Source organism: Gorilla gorilla, chromosome 22 (genome assembly GCF_029281585.2).
Source record: "Gorilla gorilla gorilla isolate KB3781 chromosome 22, NHGRI_mGorGor1-v2.1_pri, whole genome shotgun sequence".
In the NCBI taxonomy this organism is placed as follows: domain Eukaryota; kingdom Metazoa; phylum Chordata; class Mammalia; order Primates; family Hominidae; genus Gorilla; species Gorilla gorilla.
Genome location: NC_073246.2, coordinates 32350307 through 32369508, shown reverse-complemented (window position 1 = coordinate 32369508; position 19202 = coordinate 32350307). Strand labels below are relative to the sequence as shown.

The 19202-nt window shown below is 35.5% G+C and overlaps 2 protein-coding genes across 2 annotated transcripts; both read left to right on the top strand.

Annotated features, from left to right (window-relative positions):
- Positions 1–92: 92 nt before the first annotated feature.
- On the top strand, positions 93–485 carry KRTAP19-2 (keratin associated protein 19-2). Its single transcript, XM_031005246.2, has one exon. The coding sequence runs from the start codon at positions 181–183 to the stop codon at positions 337–339; it is 159 nt and encodes a 52-aa protein (XP_030861106.1). The 5' UTR covers positions 93–180; the 3' UTR covers positions 340–485.
- A 7371-nt stretch (positions 486–7856) lies between these two features.
- Positions 7857–8455, top strand: LOC115931863 (keratin-associated protein 19-3-like). Its single transcript, XM_055373841.2, has one exon. It carries the CDS (start codon positions 7894–7896, stop codon positions 8137–8139), a length of 246 nt encoding a protein of 81 aa, XP_055229816.1. The 5' UTR covers positions 7857–7893; the 3' UTR covers positions 8140–8455.
- The last annotated feature ends 10747 nt before the right edge of the window (positions 8456–19202 follow it).

Sequence of the window (19202 nt, the reverse complement as noted above, 5' to 3'; positions counted from 1 at the left end):
GGATGGCCACATGTTTATCACATGTTCTGCTCGGGGTATATAAGCGTTCCCTAAACATGCTGATATTCACACTCAGGACCTTGCCTGGGACAGCAAACCCAACTCACTATCTCTGACACCATGAGCTACTAGGGCAGCTACTGTGGAGGTCTGGGCTATGGCTGTGGAGGCTTTGGTGGCATGTGCTATGGCTACAGCTGTGGATGTGGCAGCTTCTGCAGACTGGGCTATGGCTGTGGCTATGAAGGATGCAGATATGGTTGTGGCCACAGAGGCTATGGAGATGGCTGCTGCTGCCCATCATGCTACAGAAGATATAGATTCACTGGCTTCTACTAAGCTGCTGCTCTAGTGATGCAGCGTCTGTTATCTTGAAGGGATTTAAAAACAAGTTACTTACTTCTAAGATACAATGGGGGTAAAGGTGTAAATGTGTAAATGCTCCCATTCCAAAGGGAGAAATTGACCAAAACAAAGGGGCTATAGACCCCAAACAAGTCCAAAACCCAGCAGGGCAGTCATTAAATATTAGAGCTTCAAAATAATCTCCTTTCACTGCATGCCTCACACCCAGTCCACATCGATGCAATAGGTAGACTCCCACGGCATTGGGCAGCTCCACTTCTGTGGCTCTGCAGGGTATAGTTCTCCTGGCTGCTTTCACAGGCTTGCATTGAGTATCTGCAGCTTTTCCTGGCACACAGTGGAAGCTGTTTGTGGATCTACCATTCTGGGGTCTGGAGGATGGTGACCCTCTTCTCAGAGCTCCACTAGGCAGTGCCTCAGTAGGGACTCTGGGTGGGGGCTCTAAACTCACATTTCCCCTCCACATTGCCCTAGTAGAGGTTTTCCATGAGGGCTCCACACTTGCAGCAGACTTCTGCCTGGAAATCTAGGCATTTTCTTACTCCCTCTGAAATCTAGGCAGGAGCTCCCAAGCCTCAACTCTTGCCCTCTGTGCACCCACAGGCTTAACACCATGTGAAAACCTTGGCAGCTCCTGGCTTGCACACTTGGGAACATCAGCCTGAGATGTATCTGGAGCCCTTTTACCGATGGCTGGAGCTTGAGTGTCTGGGACTCAGGGCAACATGTCCCAAGGCTGCACAGAGCAGTGGGTTCCTGGGCCTGGCCAACAAAATCATTTTTCCCTCCTAGGCCTCCAGGCCTATGGTGAAAGGGCTGCTGCAATGGTCTCTGAAATGACTTGGAGGCATTTTTCCATTGTCTTGGCTATTAACATTTGGCTCCTCTCTACTTATGCAAATTTCTGCAGCAGGCTTGAATTTCTCCCCAAACAATGAGATTTCGTTTTCTATGACATGGCTGGGCTGCAAATTTTCCAAACTTTTATGCTATGTTTCCCTTTTATGCTCTGGAAATATAAGTTCCAGCTTCAGATAATCTCTTTGTTCAAGCATATGAGGGTATGCTGTTAGAAGTAGCCATATTACATCTTGAATGGTTTGCTGCCTAGAAATCTGCTAGATACCCTAAATTGTCTCCCTCAAGTTCAAAGCTCAACAGATCCCTAGAGCACAGGCACGGTGCTGCCAGTCTCTTTGCTAAAGCATAGTAAGTGCGAACTTTTCTCCAGTTCCCAATAAGTTTCTCACCTCCATCTAAGACCACTTCTTTTGGGCTTTATTGTCCATGTCACTATCAGCCTTTTGGTGACAACAATTTAACAAATCTCTAGGAAGTTCCAAACTTTCTCCCATCTTCTTATCTTCTTCTGAGCTCTCCAAACTGTTCCAACCTCTGCCTGTTACCCAGTTCCAAAGTCGTTCCACATTTTCAAGTATCTTTATAGCAATGTCCTTCTTCTCTGGTAATAATTTTCTGTATTAGTCCATTGTCACACTGCTATAAAGAAATACCTGAGACTGGGTAATTTATAAATTAAATAAGTTTAATTGGCTCACAGTTCTGTGGGCTGCACAGGCTTCTCCTAGAGAGGCCTCAGGAAACTTTCAAGTATGGTGAAAGGCAAAGGAGAAGCAAGCACATCTTCACATGGTCAGCAGGAGAGAGAGGTCAAGGGAGGTGCTACACACTGTTAAATAAGCAGATCTCGGGAGAACCCCATCACAAGACAGCAATCAGACATTGCCCCCATACCCAATCACCTTCTACTAGGCCCCTCCTCCAACAGTAGGGGTTACAATTTGACATGAGATATGGGCAGGGACACACATACAAAGCATTTCACAGAATCAATAGGATATACATAGATATACAGAAGAATATGTACTGTTAGGGAAGAACTCATGCAATTATGGAGGCTGAGAAGTCTCATGATCTGCTGTTTGCAAGTTAGAGGCCCAGGAAAGCTGGTCTAGTAGTTCCAGTCCAAACCCAAAAGTTAGAGAACAGGGGAGTCAATGATGTTAAGTTTCAATCTGAGACCAAATGCTCTAACCAGGAATGCTGATGTGTGAGGATAGGAGAGGATGAAGATCCCAGCTCAGAGAGCAAACTCCCTTTGCCTTCCCCATTTAGTTCTATTTAGGTCTTCAACAGATTAAATGATGCTCACATACACTGGTAAGAGTGATCTTTACTCAGTCTACAGATTAAAATATGAATCCTTCTGGAAAAACCCTCACAGACAACCCAGAAATAGTTTACCAACTATCCTAGCATCCCTTAACGGAGTCAAATTGACACTTAATATTAAGCATCACAACATTCGTATCATTAAAACTGTAATAAAAACAAACTTTCTTCTCACAAATCTTATAATCCATATCCCTAAAACTTAAAGAGAAGTGAACTCTCTTTTTCTACGAATCTTTGCATTATATATAATCTTCCTTTATTCATAATTTTCTGCTTTCATCTAGTTTGTTATGCATGTAAAACAAGCCTGACCTAAAAGTCCTTGATAAACTGGATAATAAAATGTGAATTGTAGTCATTCAACTCATTTCACTTGTCTTTTTATAGGAATATTGTGTTCTTTATTATCATCATTATTATACTGAAGGATTTGTAACGCAGTAGGGACTATAAACACACAGAAACATTATTATGAGGCAAAATATTGTGTAGTTTCAACTGACTAAAAGTGTCATTTAATATTTAAATATATAGAAGTATGTATATTTAAATATATAGAAGTATGTATTTAAATATTACATTTAAATATATAGGAGTATATATTTAAATATTACATTTAAATATATAGGAGTATATATTTAAATATTACATTTAAATATATAGGAGTATATATTTAAATATTACATTTAAATATATAGGGGTATATATTTAAATATTACATTTAAATATATAGGGGTATATATTTAAATATTACATTTAAATATATAGGGGTATATATTTAAATATTACATTTAAATATATAGGGGTATATATTTAAATATTACATTTAAATATATAGGGGTATATATTTAAATATTACATTTAAATATATAGGGGTATATATTTAAATATTACATTTAAATATATAGGGGTATATATTTAAATATTACATTTAAATATATAGGGGTATATATTTAAATATTACATTTAAATATATAGGGGTATATATTTAAATATTACATTTAAATATATAGGGGTATATATTTAAATATTACATTTAAATATATAGGGGTATATATTTAAATATTACATTTAAATATATAGGGGTATATATTTAAATATTACATTTAAATATATAGGGGTATATATTTAAATATTACATTTAAATATATAGGGGTATATATTTAAATATTACATTTAAATATATAGGGGTATATATTTAAATATTACATTTAAATATATAGGGGTATATATTTAAATATTACATTTAAATATATAGGGGTATATATTTAAATATTACATTTAAATATATAGGGGTATATATTTAAATATTACATTTAAATATATAGGAGTATATATTTAAATATTACATAAATTGATATATTAAATATAAATAAATATATTTTTATATTTATATGTATTATGAATAATAAATATTATTTTCTTTATATTTCAATATGATTATTGATAATTTGTTATTTATATTTACTAATATATAGAAGTATATGTTTAAATATTAATGAAATATTTATTTATTATATATTATATATAAATATATAATACATACATATATAGTATATATTGTATATAATGTATATATTTTATATAAATATCATTTTATATATTTCTATATGTCATATCAATATCATTATGTATACATACTTGTCTCTCTCTCTCTCTCTCTATATATATATATATATACACACACACATATATATATATATACATATGAAGATAAATTTCAGTGAAACTTCATCCTTTCAAGAAATGGCCAAAACAATATTGTTTTTCTAAAACAGAATTTCAGGCAATGATATGTGCCTGCAGATGTTTTGTATAAGCTCGCCAAATGTAATAAAATGAGGACAAAAATTAAATCACACAAGGAGCAGAAAAAGGCATTACAATTCTGCAATGCTGTATTCCAATTTTGGAGACACACAAATTCAGAATATGTTATTTTTATCATAATTGGTGCCAAGACTAGCATCAGAATCATGCCATCCTGAGTCCCAGGTTTTAGACTATACTTTGCAGACTCACTTTTTATGCATTTTCTTCTTGATTGTTGTCAGATAACCCTTCTGAAAGTTCTGGTCATAGTTGTAAGAAAAGCTAAATTATCTCAACTGCTTTTATGAAGGTTGGTCCTTTTTCTTACATTAACATTGATGTTTCATTTTTATTGTTGTGATACAGAGAATTAAACCAATCAAATTTTAGTTTATCTACTTCTGATTGTAACTAACCAATGAGCAATGTTAAAATCAGACTCTAAGTTAAAAAACAAAACAAAGCGCCATGACCTCTTCTTTGAGTCAATGCTCTCAGGGCATTCTGTGTACTACAACAACGGGCTGAACAGGGGAAATACAGCTAAGTAACTCTATGGGAGGTCAGCAATATTGTCTGACCCAGTAGAATAGGATTTCACTAGAAGCATTTTCTTCTCATTTGGATAATGTCCCAGGGATAGTTTCCATGGGGCTGAAAAGCAGTAATCAATATAATTATTACTGCTATTTTTATTACTATAATCAATATTATAATTTCATGCTGTTTAAGGTTGTATTGAATAATTTCTGAGATGATAGAAAATTTATAACAAAAATTTCCTTACTTCCAGGAAAAATGTGAGAATATTTTTCACTCTTCCACCTATCAACATGAGCAGAAAATAGGGTCATGAGCTAACAGTTCTTAAAAAGCAATAATGATCCAAATCTACTTTTGATCCAATAAATGGATAGAAACAGAATAACCCCTCAAAGGAAATTTCATTGAAACTTTTTTCACTTGCATATACAGAAAATAAATCAGATTTTTTACATATTCTTCAAATTTTTTTTCTAGTTTACATGGCTAGTGGACAAAATAAGCTATGCGTGTCGTAGTCATATGTTTTATTCTTTGAAAATCCATTTAGTGTTTATTGTACTATTGAAGTTTCGCATTTGTGTCTCATATTATTTCCATATAGAGACAGTTTTATGTATCAAAAACAAACAAAATAGCCTTTAATCATGGTCACATGCTCTGACAGAGCTACACAAGAAAATGTGAAATTCTTAATGCTATGTAATTTATTCATAATTCTAAGTGTTTCATTAGAAATGTATATATGAATTGTATCACTTGACTGATTTTCTGAAATGGAGAATAAAAATGGAATGAAATTGGGTTACAGTAACACAGACATCAAAGAGGAAGGCTAGTGTTGGGTTAAATGCTACTCTGACAGCAGGAATCTTGTTGGAACTTGCGTTCAGCCTTACAACATCTCCCAGAATAGCCAGTAAGTTGCTCATGTTATGCTATTCATGGCCCTTGCATTGATGTCAAAGTCATATGCTTCATTCAAATAATATTTTTGAATGCCAACTAAATATGAGACTTTGTTTTGACACTCAGCAGGTCAGAGAAACACCGCATTGTAAAAAAAAAAAAAAAGTGTGACTTGAACAGAAAGTCATTATGTTTAGAGAAATAAACAGGCACAGAAAGAGAGGTATCACATGTTCTCACTCATAAGTGGGAGATAAAAAAATTAATCTTATGAATGTAGAGAAAAGAGTGATAGATATCAGATGCTGGGATGGGTGTGTGGGTGCAGGAGAGATAAAAGTTGGATGAAAGGTATAAGTTCTATTGTAGAGTGACTATAGTTAACAACAATATACTGTACATTTCAAAGTAGCTGGAAGAGAGAGCTTGATTTATTCCCAACATAAAGAAATGATAAATATTTAAAGTGATGGATATTTCAATTACCCTACCTTGAACATTATACATTCTATGCATGCAATTAAATATCATACGTATCTAATAAGTATGTAAAATATGTATCAATAAAAAATTTAAATAAAATAAAAATTTTAAAATGTGTCATTCGGTTACTCATAAATCTCAAAAAAATCTTAGTAGTATGATTATGGTCATATAAAACTGATACATTTCTGGAGTTCCAAGTTTCAAGATACAGGTACATCTGGATGAGGCTTAATCAGGTATGAGGTAAGCCTTGGGCATTTCTAACTCTATGGGCTGAGCTGAGGGACTCTCTGGTCAACTCTCCCTAAAGAGCTACTCCTTCTTTTCTATATTTTTAACAGTTGTCCCTTACATTTAGAAAATTTCGTGTTAATCTAAGTTGCACAAATATTTTTTTAAATTTCAGATAATTTGAAGAGCTGAAAAATGTTTTAAACAAGAAACACCATAATCAATATCTTAGAAGATCTAGTTGATTTCTCAGGAAAAGCTAAGTAGAAAGCGGTTAAAACAAAGCACAACAAAAAACATGGGCACAGAATAGGTAACGACAAGGGCAAATATTGACTATGGAGATCTAAATGGAAAGAATGAATGATGATTTGAGTAAATATGTTGTAGCCAGAACATTTTACCTACTTCAAACTTTTACCTGGTTATAGTAATGAATTGTGGAGGAAAGGAAGTTGGGTGAAGTTTGAAGTGAGATCAGCAAAAGATGCAAGAGGGATGAATTAATGACAAAAGGTAGAGAAAGAGAAACGATTCTGTATGAAGGTAGATTATAATCTTCATTTTTTGGTAACAGTGAGGTTAGAACATATAATGGAGAAGGGACTTGAGATATAAATAGAAAACTCTGGAAAGACCAGATGAGATGGGCTTTTGATCCCTGTAAGAGTCTCTCCACTTATGACTACAACTGTGCTATGTTCTTAAAACAAAACAAATATTTTGCATGCTGTTGTGCAAGGCCCAAAATAAATATAACAATTGTGCATGATCAAAGTTTTAAAAGTCTACAAATTAGGTGACATTTGTTTCTTTCAGGTACATACACAGGTGAATCAAATCTTTCTTGCTTCTCACTCTACAAAATATGTGTGCTTTATGAAGAAATTGATGAATGTAAGAGTCTTGACCTTGGCTATTTCTTGAAATTTTGTGGAATCAATTATAACAACGTCCAAAAATGCTTGTGATGAGAATATATTTGAATAGAAATTCAAGAATTTTTAATGTGACTGATGTTAAGTGACTGGTAATAAAGAATTCTATTTAAGGTTTGGTATGTTTTAGACTTTGAAGAAGCAGCAATCCCTTCTAATAAAATTAAAGCAGCAAGCTCAGGGACAACCTAACTAGGTAGCCAAACAAGCTCAGGCATTCTTACTGAGTGTTGTCAGGGGACAATAGATTAACGAGCTGCCTCAGGCAAGTATAATTCATGGAATGACACAAAAAGAGGGGCACATGTTTATCGCATGCTCTGACCAGGGTATATAAACCTCCTACACATGCTGGCATTCACACTCAGGACCTTGCCTTGAGCAGCAAACCAAACTCACTACCCCTGACACCATGAGCTACTACGGCAGCTACTACGGAGGCCTGGGCTATAGCTGTGGAGGCTTCGGTGGCCTGGGCTATGGCTATGGCTGTGGATGTGGCAGCTTCCGCAGACTGGGTTCTGGCTGTGGCTATGGAGGCTACGGATATGGCTCTGGCTTTGGAAGCTACGGATATGGCTCTGGCTTTGGAGGCTATGGATATGGCTGCTGCCGCCCATCATACTATGGAGGATACGGATTCTCTGGCTTTTATTAAAAGAACTGCTGAAATCGGAAGCAGAGGAGAAACCTCCAAATACGTTTTGTCCTGTCCCATGCTTTCATTCCAAAAATCCATTCTATTGCCTTCAGCATCAATGGAGAGATATTTAGCTATGTTAAATCTTTAAAATAGATTTAAGCTGCTTCTGTGAATATTTGTTGTCTTTTTACTTTCGGAATCCATCACCTGAAATCATATTCATGTATAACTACTCTAGTTTGTTCTTCTAAATTTGCTTTATTTTTCTTACCACCATTACCGTGATGTTATCTTTCTATCAAGATCCTAGCAAAAACTTGTATTTTGCTTTTATCTAATAAATGAAGTAAAGTATAAATATTTTGGTTCTTGTCAATGTTTCCATTGTCATATTTAACATTTTATTTTGCAACTACTATAAAAAGTTTACTTATGAGGCAGTGAGATCTGTGGCTCCATGGTGGAATATGATGAAAATGTTTCTAGTTTACTGTGTTAACGGAAGCTTGAGAACAAATAAGATATCATATTAACAAGAGATAAAAATAACTTGCCTGTCTATTTACTCAGGATGTCAGCCCCTCTCAAGTGTCCCTCAAGTGTTCCTGGAATCACTAAGGACAGTGTCATTCTCATATTCTGCTGTGCAACGTTGGTTGCTGTTAGCTGAACGTCTTCTTGGTACCCCTGTTCTGGCCAGGCATGTGTTTGCTTTTTGTCCACCTTCAGTTGAGGTTGCGGCAAGGAGATTGGGAAGTTTCACTCATTTCCTACTCAGAACTACATTCTATGTTTAGCATCTCCCTGAAGGCCATTGTCCGATATTTGACTGAGGCAACTCCCACTGAAATGCGGCACTGAAACCCAGTGGCACAATGTTGTACAAAAAATTGGAGGTAGTTTGCAAATGTATTCTCCAATTCCGTGGGTTGTCTCTTCACTTTGTTGATTGTTTCATTTGCTGTGCAGAAGCTTTTTAACTTTATGTGATCCCATTTGTCCATTTTTGCCTTGACTGCCTGTGCTTACTGGGTATTACTCAAGAAATTTTTGCCCAGACCAGCATCCTGGGAGTTTCTTGTGTTAAGTGAAATAAACCAGGCACAGGAGGACAAATGTCATATGTTCTCACTTATTTGTGGGATCTAAAAATCAAAGCAATGGAACTCATGGAGGTAGAGAATAGAAGGACAGTTACTAAAGTCTGGGAAGGGTATTTGGGGAGGGGACTGGGGCTGGTTAATAGGTGCAAAAAAAAATAGAAAGAATAAATAATGACTTAGTATTTGATAGCACAACTAGGGGACTATAGTCAATAATAATTCAATTGTACATTTTAAAATAACTTGGAGAGTAAAATTGGATTGTTTGTAACACAAAGGATAAATGCTTGAGGACAGGGCTACCCCATTTCCCATGATGTGATTATTACACTTTGAAAGCCTCTACCAAAATATCTCATGTAACTCATAAATATATGTGCCTACTATGTCCCCACAAAAGTAAAAAAATTAAAAAAAAATTAAAAGAAAGAAAAATTGGGATAAGCCGGAGGGACGCCTTCTGATTTTTTTGTTGCACCCTATTAGAGGCTCTTAATAGTCTATACGGCTTGTCATGAATGGATGATGACACAAAGTCACATGAGAATAATACACAGGAGTCTTTACTGATAAGAGCCCTTCTTGGCTGTCAACTCTGGCTTCATTTCTCAGTCAAGTTCAAGGAGCCTGGCTCTCTTTTCTCTAGGAATTTATTCTCACCCAAAAAATTCTTCCGTTCCTTTCAGGCTTGTTTTACAAGTTCACCACCCGTGGCCAGGCATCTTGGAACACCAACAGTAAACACAGAGAGAACCGTCCTCTGCGATGTTTCTCAGTCAACTTTCAAAGTAGCGAGAGAAGCCTGTTTCACCAGTTTGTCTGACATGACTAGGCATGTCTGGATCCACTTAAATTCAAATTTGGAACCCTACTATTTATCTTAGAAAATCTTTTTATCCTTTTGTAAATCTAAAAGAGGAACACCATTTATAAATAATTTCTCATAGAAAAAGTGTTACCTTTTTGTCTATACTATAGTTTTGATTTCAAATTAAGAAACTAAACAATGGAAGCAAAAAAATGGAGAGAAGAAAAGAAAGAAGCAAGAAAGAAATCAAAAAAGAAAGAGAGAAAAATTCATAGGTTAAGGGCCCAATCACATTTAGGACACATTCCATGTTTTATTTTATTTTATTTTTTAATTGACACAATAATGGTATGTATTTATGGGGCACAGAGTGAAGCTTTGATATATATAATGTAATCAGATCAGGATAATGAGCATGGATAATTGATCTTTTGTGAAGCTGAAATGAGAACCAGATATAATACCTGTCCAAGTGCTGTTAAACTGAAAGACAGTGATTCAAAGACCCTTCAGCAGATACCCTTGGCAAATGCTTAATTTTGCTAGTGAGGTTTTGCAATCTAAGTTTTAGTATGTTCTAAATTCCTTGGACAAAATAGAAGACTTAATTAATTATTTAATTAAGCTAATTTTTAGCTTTAGCTAATTATTTTATGTTCTAACAACAACAACAAAAAATCTACAGGAGAATAGCCCGTAGCCCCTGTAGATTATAGGAACTGTAGTTACCATTCTGTATGATTTTGATCTTTGATTTTTTTATTGTCCTTTGTCAACTCTAAAATTTAACAATGTGTGAATTAGTCTGCATATTTATATTTGCTCTATGAGGGTTGTAAGCATATATAAAGCTTCCCTTTATAAACATAAAAAATGGTGGGTGCTTTTAGAGAACAATTATTTAGAATGTACAGTATGTGACTAGTCAACCTAATTTTCTCCAGACAGACATTATATCCTACTAAAATGACCTTGTAGATAGAAAATCTGTTACCTTTTTACTACACCACACTTTCTATTTCAAATTAGAAAACCAAACAAGGGAAGCAAAAACAACAAAAATCATCCTCATTAGGTTTAAGTGCTGGCCTTACTTGAAGGTCTTTTTGATTTCTGATCTGAACTGTCCAGGAGCTGTTAAATTTGATTTGTTCCCAAATATAATTTGTGATACTCCCGAATGTCATGGCTTTTAAAAGTATATTGCAAAAGATGTTTTTATTCTTGATTAGATTGTTAAAGAATTGGAAGCTGGGAACGTGAAAGATATTTCTAAATTGCAGTCAGTAAGTAGTTCTGCTGGGAGAACTGAATTTCTGTTGATGTCTATTACAGTATATCAGTAAGATATACTGTAGAACTCACCTTCAAAATTTAAAATATACTATAGAACATACAATTCTTATGAATGCAAGTAGAGGGGGAATTTCCTGATGAAAACTATAGATTCTAATTTTGAGGAAGGTATAATAGTGTCATGTGTACCTAGTCATGCTTGTGCATAGTGATTGCATAATTTAGGATCCAAGATTAATGTTAAAGGATAAAATTGGAGAATGAATAATTTCTTGAAACATGGATAAAAAAATTAAAATTTCTTTCTTCCACCGAAAAAGGTTTTTCAGACATAATAATCATGGTCACATCTTACTACTGCACTCAGATTGGTCACAGAAACCTCTAATAATGCAAATCAATATAAAAACTCTTTAATCAATTAAAAATGCTCTATTACTATGAAAGATCAATTGAATCAATATTGTATTGGATATGTGTATAGAATAAAAATTCAGGATACCTGAGCAATTTGGTAATCTGAATAAAAGTATTCCCTTTTATTGGAAATACGTTTGGCAGACATCGCTGCTGGCCTCTGAAGTTTAGAGGACTAGGTTGCAGCTATGAATCCATCTATGGTTTGAGCTACTAACTTGGAGATTCTGAGGCTTAATATTGTTATATATTTAGTTATGTTTCTGCCAAGCACCTTACTATGGGTTGTAGAGACCATGTGGATTCTATTGTTTAATTGGTTGACAAGGACAACCAATTTGTGATCGCTACAGCCACTCAAGTCAGAATATGGAGAAGCTTCACATGTCTCCTCTGTCATCTCCATAGCCAATTGGTAGCTATTTTGTGCTATCTTCTTAACAGATACATAAAATATATAATTCTTTATAAATATATTCAATTTCATTTTACCTTTTGTCTAATGCTCATGGTCATAATTTGCCACTTGGACTATGGCTGCACCTTTTCATCTATTCCTATCTGATCTCCAGAACTAAAAACCTGCCACCTTTCTTTAGTCCCTTTGTTAAAAGCTATTTGTTTAAAATGACTGCTTATATCTCTCCCTGGAATGACACATAATGCTGCTATTATGATGAAAACAATGAAGCGCTCAATATGCTGATATGGAAGGAAATTTCATTAAAAGGCAAGTTACAGAAGAGCCTGGACCATGCAGTTGGCTCATCAGGTATGATATTACACTCAGCAAACACCGACTGAATTAATATATGTATTTACCTAAATGATCCATAATCTTGTTAAATATCTGCCTTTATACTAGCTCCTCCACTATCTTGCATGCGCTGCTCTTCACTTCTCATAAAGAGTTCCTACTCACCTTCAAAATTTAACTTACGGAATTTCTGGGTCAAATGGTATTTCTGGTTCTAGATCCTTGAGGAATCGCCACACTGTCTTCCACAATGGTTGAACTAATTTACACTCCCACCAACAGTGTAAAATTCCTATTTCTCCACACCCTCGCCAGCATCTGTTGTTTCCTGACTTTTTAATAATCACCATTATGACTGGTGTGAGATGATATCTCATTGTGGTTTTGATTTGCATTTCTCTGATGACCAGTGATGATGAGCTTTTTTTCATATGTTTGTTGGCTGCATAAATGTCTTCTTTTGAGAAGTGTCTGTTCATATAATTTGCATGCTTTTTGATGGGGTTGTTTGGTTTTTCTCTTGTAAATTTGTTTAAGTTCCTTGTAGATTCTTGATATTAGACCTTTGTCAGATGGGTAGATTGCAAACATTTTCTCCCATATGCCCAAAGGATTATAAATAATTCTACTATAAAGACACATGCTCATGTATGTTTATTTCCACACTATTTACAATAGCAAAGACTGGATAAAGAAAATGTGGCACATATACACCGTGGAATACTACAAAGCTATAAAAAAGAATGAGATATGTCCTTTTAAGGGACATGAATGAAGCTGGAGGCCATCATTCTCAGCAAACTAACACAGAAACAGAAAACCAAACACAGCATGTTCTCACTCATAAGTGGGAGCTGAACAATGAGAACACATGGACACAGGGAAGGGAACGTCACACACAGGGGCCTGTCAGGGGGTGGGAAGCAAGGGGAGGGAGAGCATTAGGACAAATACCTAATGCATGCAGGGCTTGAAACTGAGATGTTGTGTTGATGGGTGCAGCAAACCACCATGGCACATGTATACCTATGTAACAAACCTGCACGTTCTGCACATGTATTCAGAACTTAAAGTAAAATACAAATTAAAAAAATTTAAGTATCTTCTCTTGAGATGCCTTCCAGATTCCAGCAATCACTTGACAGCATCATGCACAAATGTCACTTTTGCATAGAGGTCTTCCCTGAGACGCTATTGGCCTGTGGTCGTTTATATAGCCTTTTCTTCATAGCACTTATCACCAAGAGATGCTATACACTTGCTAGTTGACTCACATATTTTGTATCTCCCCAGGAAATGGAAGCTACATATGGGCAGAAATTTAATCTCTTTTACTCATCTGTGCATCCACAGGGCCTAGAATAATGCCTGGCTTACAGAAAATATTTCATAAAATATGTGCCAAATAAATCTATCATAGTGCCAAACCATTGGTTATTAATTTATATGCCAGTATCCTCATTGAATCCTGTGTCCTTTTCTTATAATAATATGATTTTATTGATGAAAATGTAGAAAAGCTCTACTTTTATGCTAAATTAATATCATGTTTTATTTATCTTTTCCATAGGTAGACATTAACTTCTGCAATGTGCTGGACGCTCTGTTAAGTATACAGGCATAAACGTAAGCCAACTGCAACTGCAATATAGCTAGTAAAGATAGTTCATATTTATTTTCTGTCTTTCATGACATGTCACACATAAACTTCAGACATTATAAGGTATATGATTTTGTTATTCCTGTGGAATAGGTGAGGAAATTGCACTTTGGAAAATTTAAATAACTTCCACAAACCATGCAGTAGTGAGTTGTGAGGTATTATATAACCTGTGATAAGTTAAAAAGTATTTTGACTCTAAGCATAAGTTTGTGCACCTGAGCAGTGAAGGCGAGGCAAATGCCCCTAAAGAAAGTCCAATGTTTTAATCATAGGATGTCACTGGTCACATTTAAGAAGTAGAGGCGCCAGTCAAAATTCTTCTATGGTATCATCAGGAGAGATATACCTTGATCTCCCTCTCTCACTTTGCAGATTTATGTTCACCCATTTTTTGTTCTCAACTGTCTCTGAGAAAGAAGTTTTCCTTCTCCCCTGTAAGACTTGAGGCATTCATTTTTCCTGTTTTTCTCTTTCTTATCTTGTGGCTTATTGTTTTATTCACTATTACCTATCCTTCTATTTGCAGTTTCCCCTTGTAGGAAGACACCTGAAATTGACCTACCTGGAACCACCATCTATATTCTGGGATACTGTGCTTCAGTCTTTTCAAAACTCTTTGAGGTATTTGTGTGCTAAAAAAGTAAAGCTCAGAGAGGCTAAAAAATTCCTAAAGTTGGATGTTTATACAAGGCAAAGCTGGGTTTTCAACCCAGGAAGTCTGAGTGCAATATACTATCTTCAGACATACACAAAGTCCTATGAAAAACACAACCAAAGAAACCAAGGTTAAAACCTCAGTGTCATCTTGGTCTATCTTTAAGTTGACTGTCATCTCTTCCCCTTTTCTTCATGTCACTGAATGACCTAAAGGAATACTTGCACCCCCTCTGCATTCTCTCTCTTCCTCTGTACCTCATTTCTAGTGCAGTCTTCCATCCTCCTCCAACAGTCTGTCACTTAGTTGAAGCTAATGTGGTAAATGTTCCAAACAACTTCTTTATTGTCAAATCCAGTGACATCCTCAAAGTTTTGTTGAGATGCAGTGCCACTAGGTGGTTAGGCATGAACTTTCTGAAGGCAAATTCACCTAAGTCAGACTGTCAGCTCTGTTACTTCCCAAGGTGACCTTGGAAAAGTTACTTAAACCCATTGGATTTCAGCGTTCTCATCTGTAAAACTGGGGTAACAATAGCAACAATTTCATAGGATCCTTGTGAGAATTAAATGAGTAATGCATACAAAACCTCAAAGCATAGCTTGTCATGTAGTCTGCAATCAATATATATTAGTTATTGCTACTTTTATTTTGACACTATTATAATTGACTTGGTTTCCATTTTCTATTGCCATCATACTGCTGTATTACACACAACGATAAGCCTCAGTGCTGTATAATAAGATGGTTCATGCTCAACCATCCAACGGCTGGGGGAAGTAAGATAGCCTTGCTGTTTGCTCACATGACTGGCGTTTAACTTACTGTTGACTGGGGTAAAAGTGGGAATTGGCTTTGCTCCGTCAATCTCTCACTCTAAAATTAGGCTAGATCTACTTACTGTGTTCTCATGAAGATGGCCAGAGTATGAGAGCAAACTAGATTCTTCCAAGAACTTTCATGCTCAGAACCAGAACATCATCAATTCTGCCTTTTGGCTGGTAACACCATGTTATATGACTGTGCCAGGAATCAGAGTGAAAGAACATTTCAAAGTTATAACGCAAAGAGAGTAGATGAGAGGGAAAAGATAAAGCTTTTTATTCTACCAGAGAACCCACTGTCTAGCCTTTGTTTATTTAAAGCTAACCGCCTTTACTCTAAGCAGTAGTTGACAACTTCTCTGCAAGTTGTGGTGCTCGAATCTACATTCCCAGTCTATAGGAATGCCAGACACAATAATGAACAAATTATGAAGTTAGAATTTCAGATAAGTAACAGAAACATTTTTGGTATGTCTAAAATATTATATAGAGCGTGCTTATGCTAAACAAAATGTTGTTTATTTAGAACTCAAGTTTAACTGGGCATCCTGTATTTTTATTTGCCATATATGGCATCTCTCCCAGTCCGGTCTTTCTTTTGATATTTATCTACCAGAAGAATGTTTCCAAATGCAAGTCTCCATAGACAGCTGAGCTTAAACTTATTCTAACCAATAGATTCTTCTTCCCAGACATGCACCCTTTTTGCCTCTCTACAAACCCCTTTCCAGCATTTTGATCCAACAAGTGCTGCAAAATTAAACTTTTGTGAAAATAATTATCCATTTATGTCCCTCTCCTCACTTATTGGCTACTAATTCCCCTTAACCTTGGCATTTATATTTTTCTCAAAGATGGCACACTGTCTGCATCACCAATTCTTCTTTCTTATTTTATGTTTTTTCATCTCTTCATCACAATAGTCTCTATTAAGGATATTCCTAACTCAAATTTTATTTTGCTTACATCTTAAGGTGCCATTCTTACTAGTTAGAAACTCAAAGTTCAGGTCAAACTGCTTGGATTCCAATACTAACTTGACTGCGGATTAATTCTCTGAACTTGGGAAATTTATTTTATCTCATTAAATCTCATTTTTGTTATCCGCAAGTTGAAAATAATCTCATTGTTTTCCCTGTAACGTGGTGAGGACTAAACGATCTATTATTTGCAAAGTACAAAAGAATGGCCAGGCAGAATAAATGGTAGATATTATCTGTAATAATAATGATTATTATTACTATAATGCACTTATTCTTTTATAATACCTGGTGTCTCTATTTCATCCCATCATAATATCTTTTCATCTTGCAAGTCTTAATGTGTAAAAACTACTCTGACATCATAGTTCATGAAAAATGAACAAACACCCTATCCTCAACTGTATTCTTTTCACGTTTTCTTTTCTTACAACCACTTTTATCATATAATGTGATGTTTGCTTATCTTTCTCTCCTGCTCAATAATGAGCTTCTTCTTTGCAATCTAGATTTACTCAACTTTAATGCATTTGAATTGAAAATCATTACAGATTCATAAAGCTAAATGTATTACTTATTATATCAGTCATGGTTACAATGCAAGATGGCTATTAAGCTTGATATGTTCCCATTTTAAATTGTATGCCTTATATGTTCTATTTTCATGTTAAAATAATAAGGGAAATAGTTTGCTCAAAAGATTTAAACAGCTCCTATGAAACACCTGGATTACTTCCTAGGCAAAGAGTAAATGGAAAATATAAGTACAGTAATTTATTAGAACTTTTATGTCAACAGTCTGTACTGTATGAAGAGACTGAAACGCAAGCCCTGTCTACCAGGCAGACTATTTAATAAGCATGGAAAAACTTTACTGAGACTGTGGGTAGTTTGACGAACTGTGGGAAATCTGGGAGACTGGGTTGAGAAGTGGGATGTGACCCAGGGTTGTCAATATAGCTAATATAGCACCCAAATCAATGACACAGCAATAGTCTTGTTAGGGTATTGTTTTTGTCATTACTGCCATTTTTCTTTTTAGCCACCACTAGAGTGGGGTCCTGCTACTACTGACATTCCTCTTGCCATTTTTTTCTACTTCTGGATACCTCTGCTCTAGATACATTCTGAATACCGTTTTTTGTCTTTGTGTTACTTTGCTAAAAATCCAAGACCAGCTGAGACAGTTGATTAGCCAAGCTTAATTCAAATGCCTAAGACATCGCTACTGGGAGCAATGAAAGGAATTATCTAGTCCTCTTTAAGGTCTGCATTGGGAGCCACAGTACTGTCTCCTCCTAAACAGAAACAAGTCTTAGATACTGAGTAGCCTCACAAAAACAAGTCATAAATGTCAATGACACAGAGCCCAAGTTAGAGCAAATGTCTATATTTTCTTCCATACCAGATTCAGCCCAGAATATAAATAAGCACACTCTTAGTTAAGTAACAAGAGTGCTACTGAAATCTATTTTTTAACTATACCTCCCAAACAATTTATCCAGTTTTCTAAAGTGACTAAAATTCTCTGAATTAAACCTTTGCCTAGCACATAGGGTTAAGACTTGTGGTCATGGTGAGAATGTAAATTCATTTCCTGAGGGTTTGGGAAGAGAACCATCCTGTACATTATTACCATTTACTTCTGGAATACTTGCCACCCACATGTTGGGAGGGAAAAGGGAGAGGAAAAGGAGAAAGCAGAGGAACACACATGGAACCAGAGATGCAGAGTCAAGGGAAGAAACTCACATGGATGGAGTGACTCAGTAATAAAACCTAGCCCCCAAGAGAGGCCACGTAGTGACTGACGTCTTCAGGATGGATGTGGCAGGGGCAAAGGGTGGAGATCAAAGGGTCATGGATAAGAAGTCAACAAAGATAAACCATGTCTACAAAAATTATGCCCCAAGCCTTTAGGTGATCTAAGTGTGTTATAGAAAACACCATCAAGAGGTGTCTGCTTTTTCCCCTTCTGGTGAGCTCTATAAATCAGCAATTCAGTGAAGTGGAAAAGCATAGCCTCTGAAGTCAACTTACCTAAATTCAGATTCAACACGCACACTTACTTAATAGCCATGATGACGTCAGGCATTCCATTACTTCAGCTCTCTAGGCCATCTATAAAATGAGGGTAATAAAAATACTTACCTCATAGGGGATCGTGTTAAGTGAATCGAAACATCTAAAGTTCCTGGCGTATAATAAGTATTCATAAACACTTACTATTCTTAAGATTATTGTTGCCAGGTTAAGAGATGTGTCTATCCCAGGGACTCAGTTTAAGTGGTTAACCCTTTAATAGAAGTTGGTTTTGAATAATGGTGGACAGACCATGATGTTTACATAAATACCTTCTTACAGAGAATGTCAGAAGCCATCATGTATAATTAGTGAAGCAAAATAATCTTTTGAAATACAGTTGAGGGATTACCTCATGTCATGGACTAAATTTATGGGGATCTCAATTGGGGCCAGATAAAAGCCAAGGCTTTGAGAATGGAAACATTACCTCTTACAGGCACAAGTTGATTAAAGGAATACTAAATTCAAACATGTTAATATTCAAGAGGCC

Bases quoted from the DNA above. Each gene is read 5' to 3' on its own strand.
- KRTAP19-2 (XM_031005246.2), top strand. From the start codon at position 181: ATGTGCTATGGCTACAGCTGTGGATGTGGCAGCTTCTGCAGACTGGGC.
- LOC115931863 (XM_055373841.2), top strand. From the start codon at position 7,894: ATGAGCTACTACGGCAGCTACTACGGAGGCCTGGGCTATAGCTGTGGA.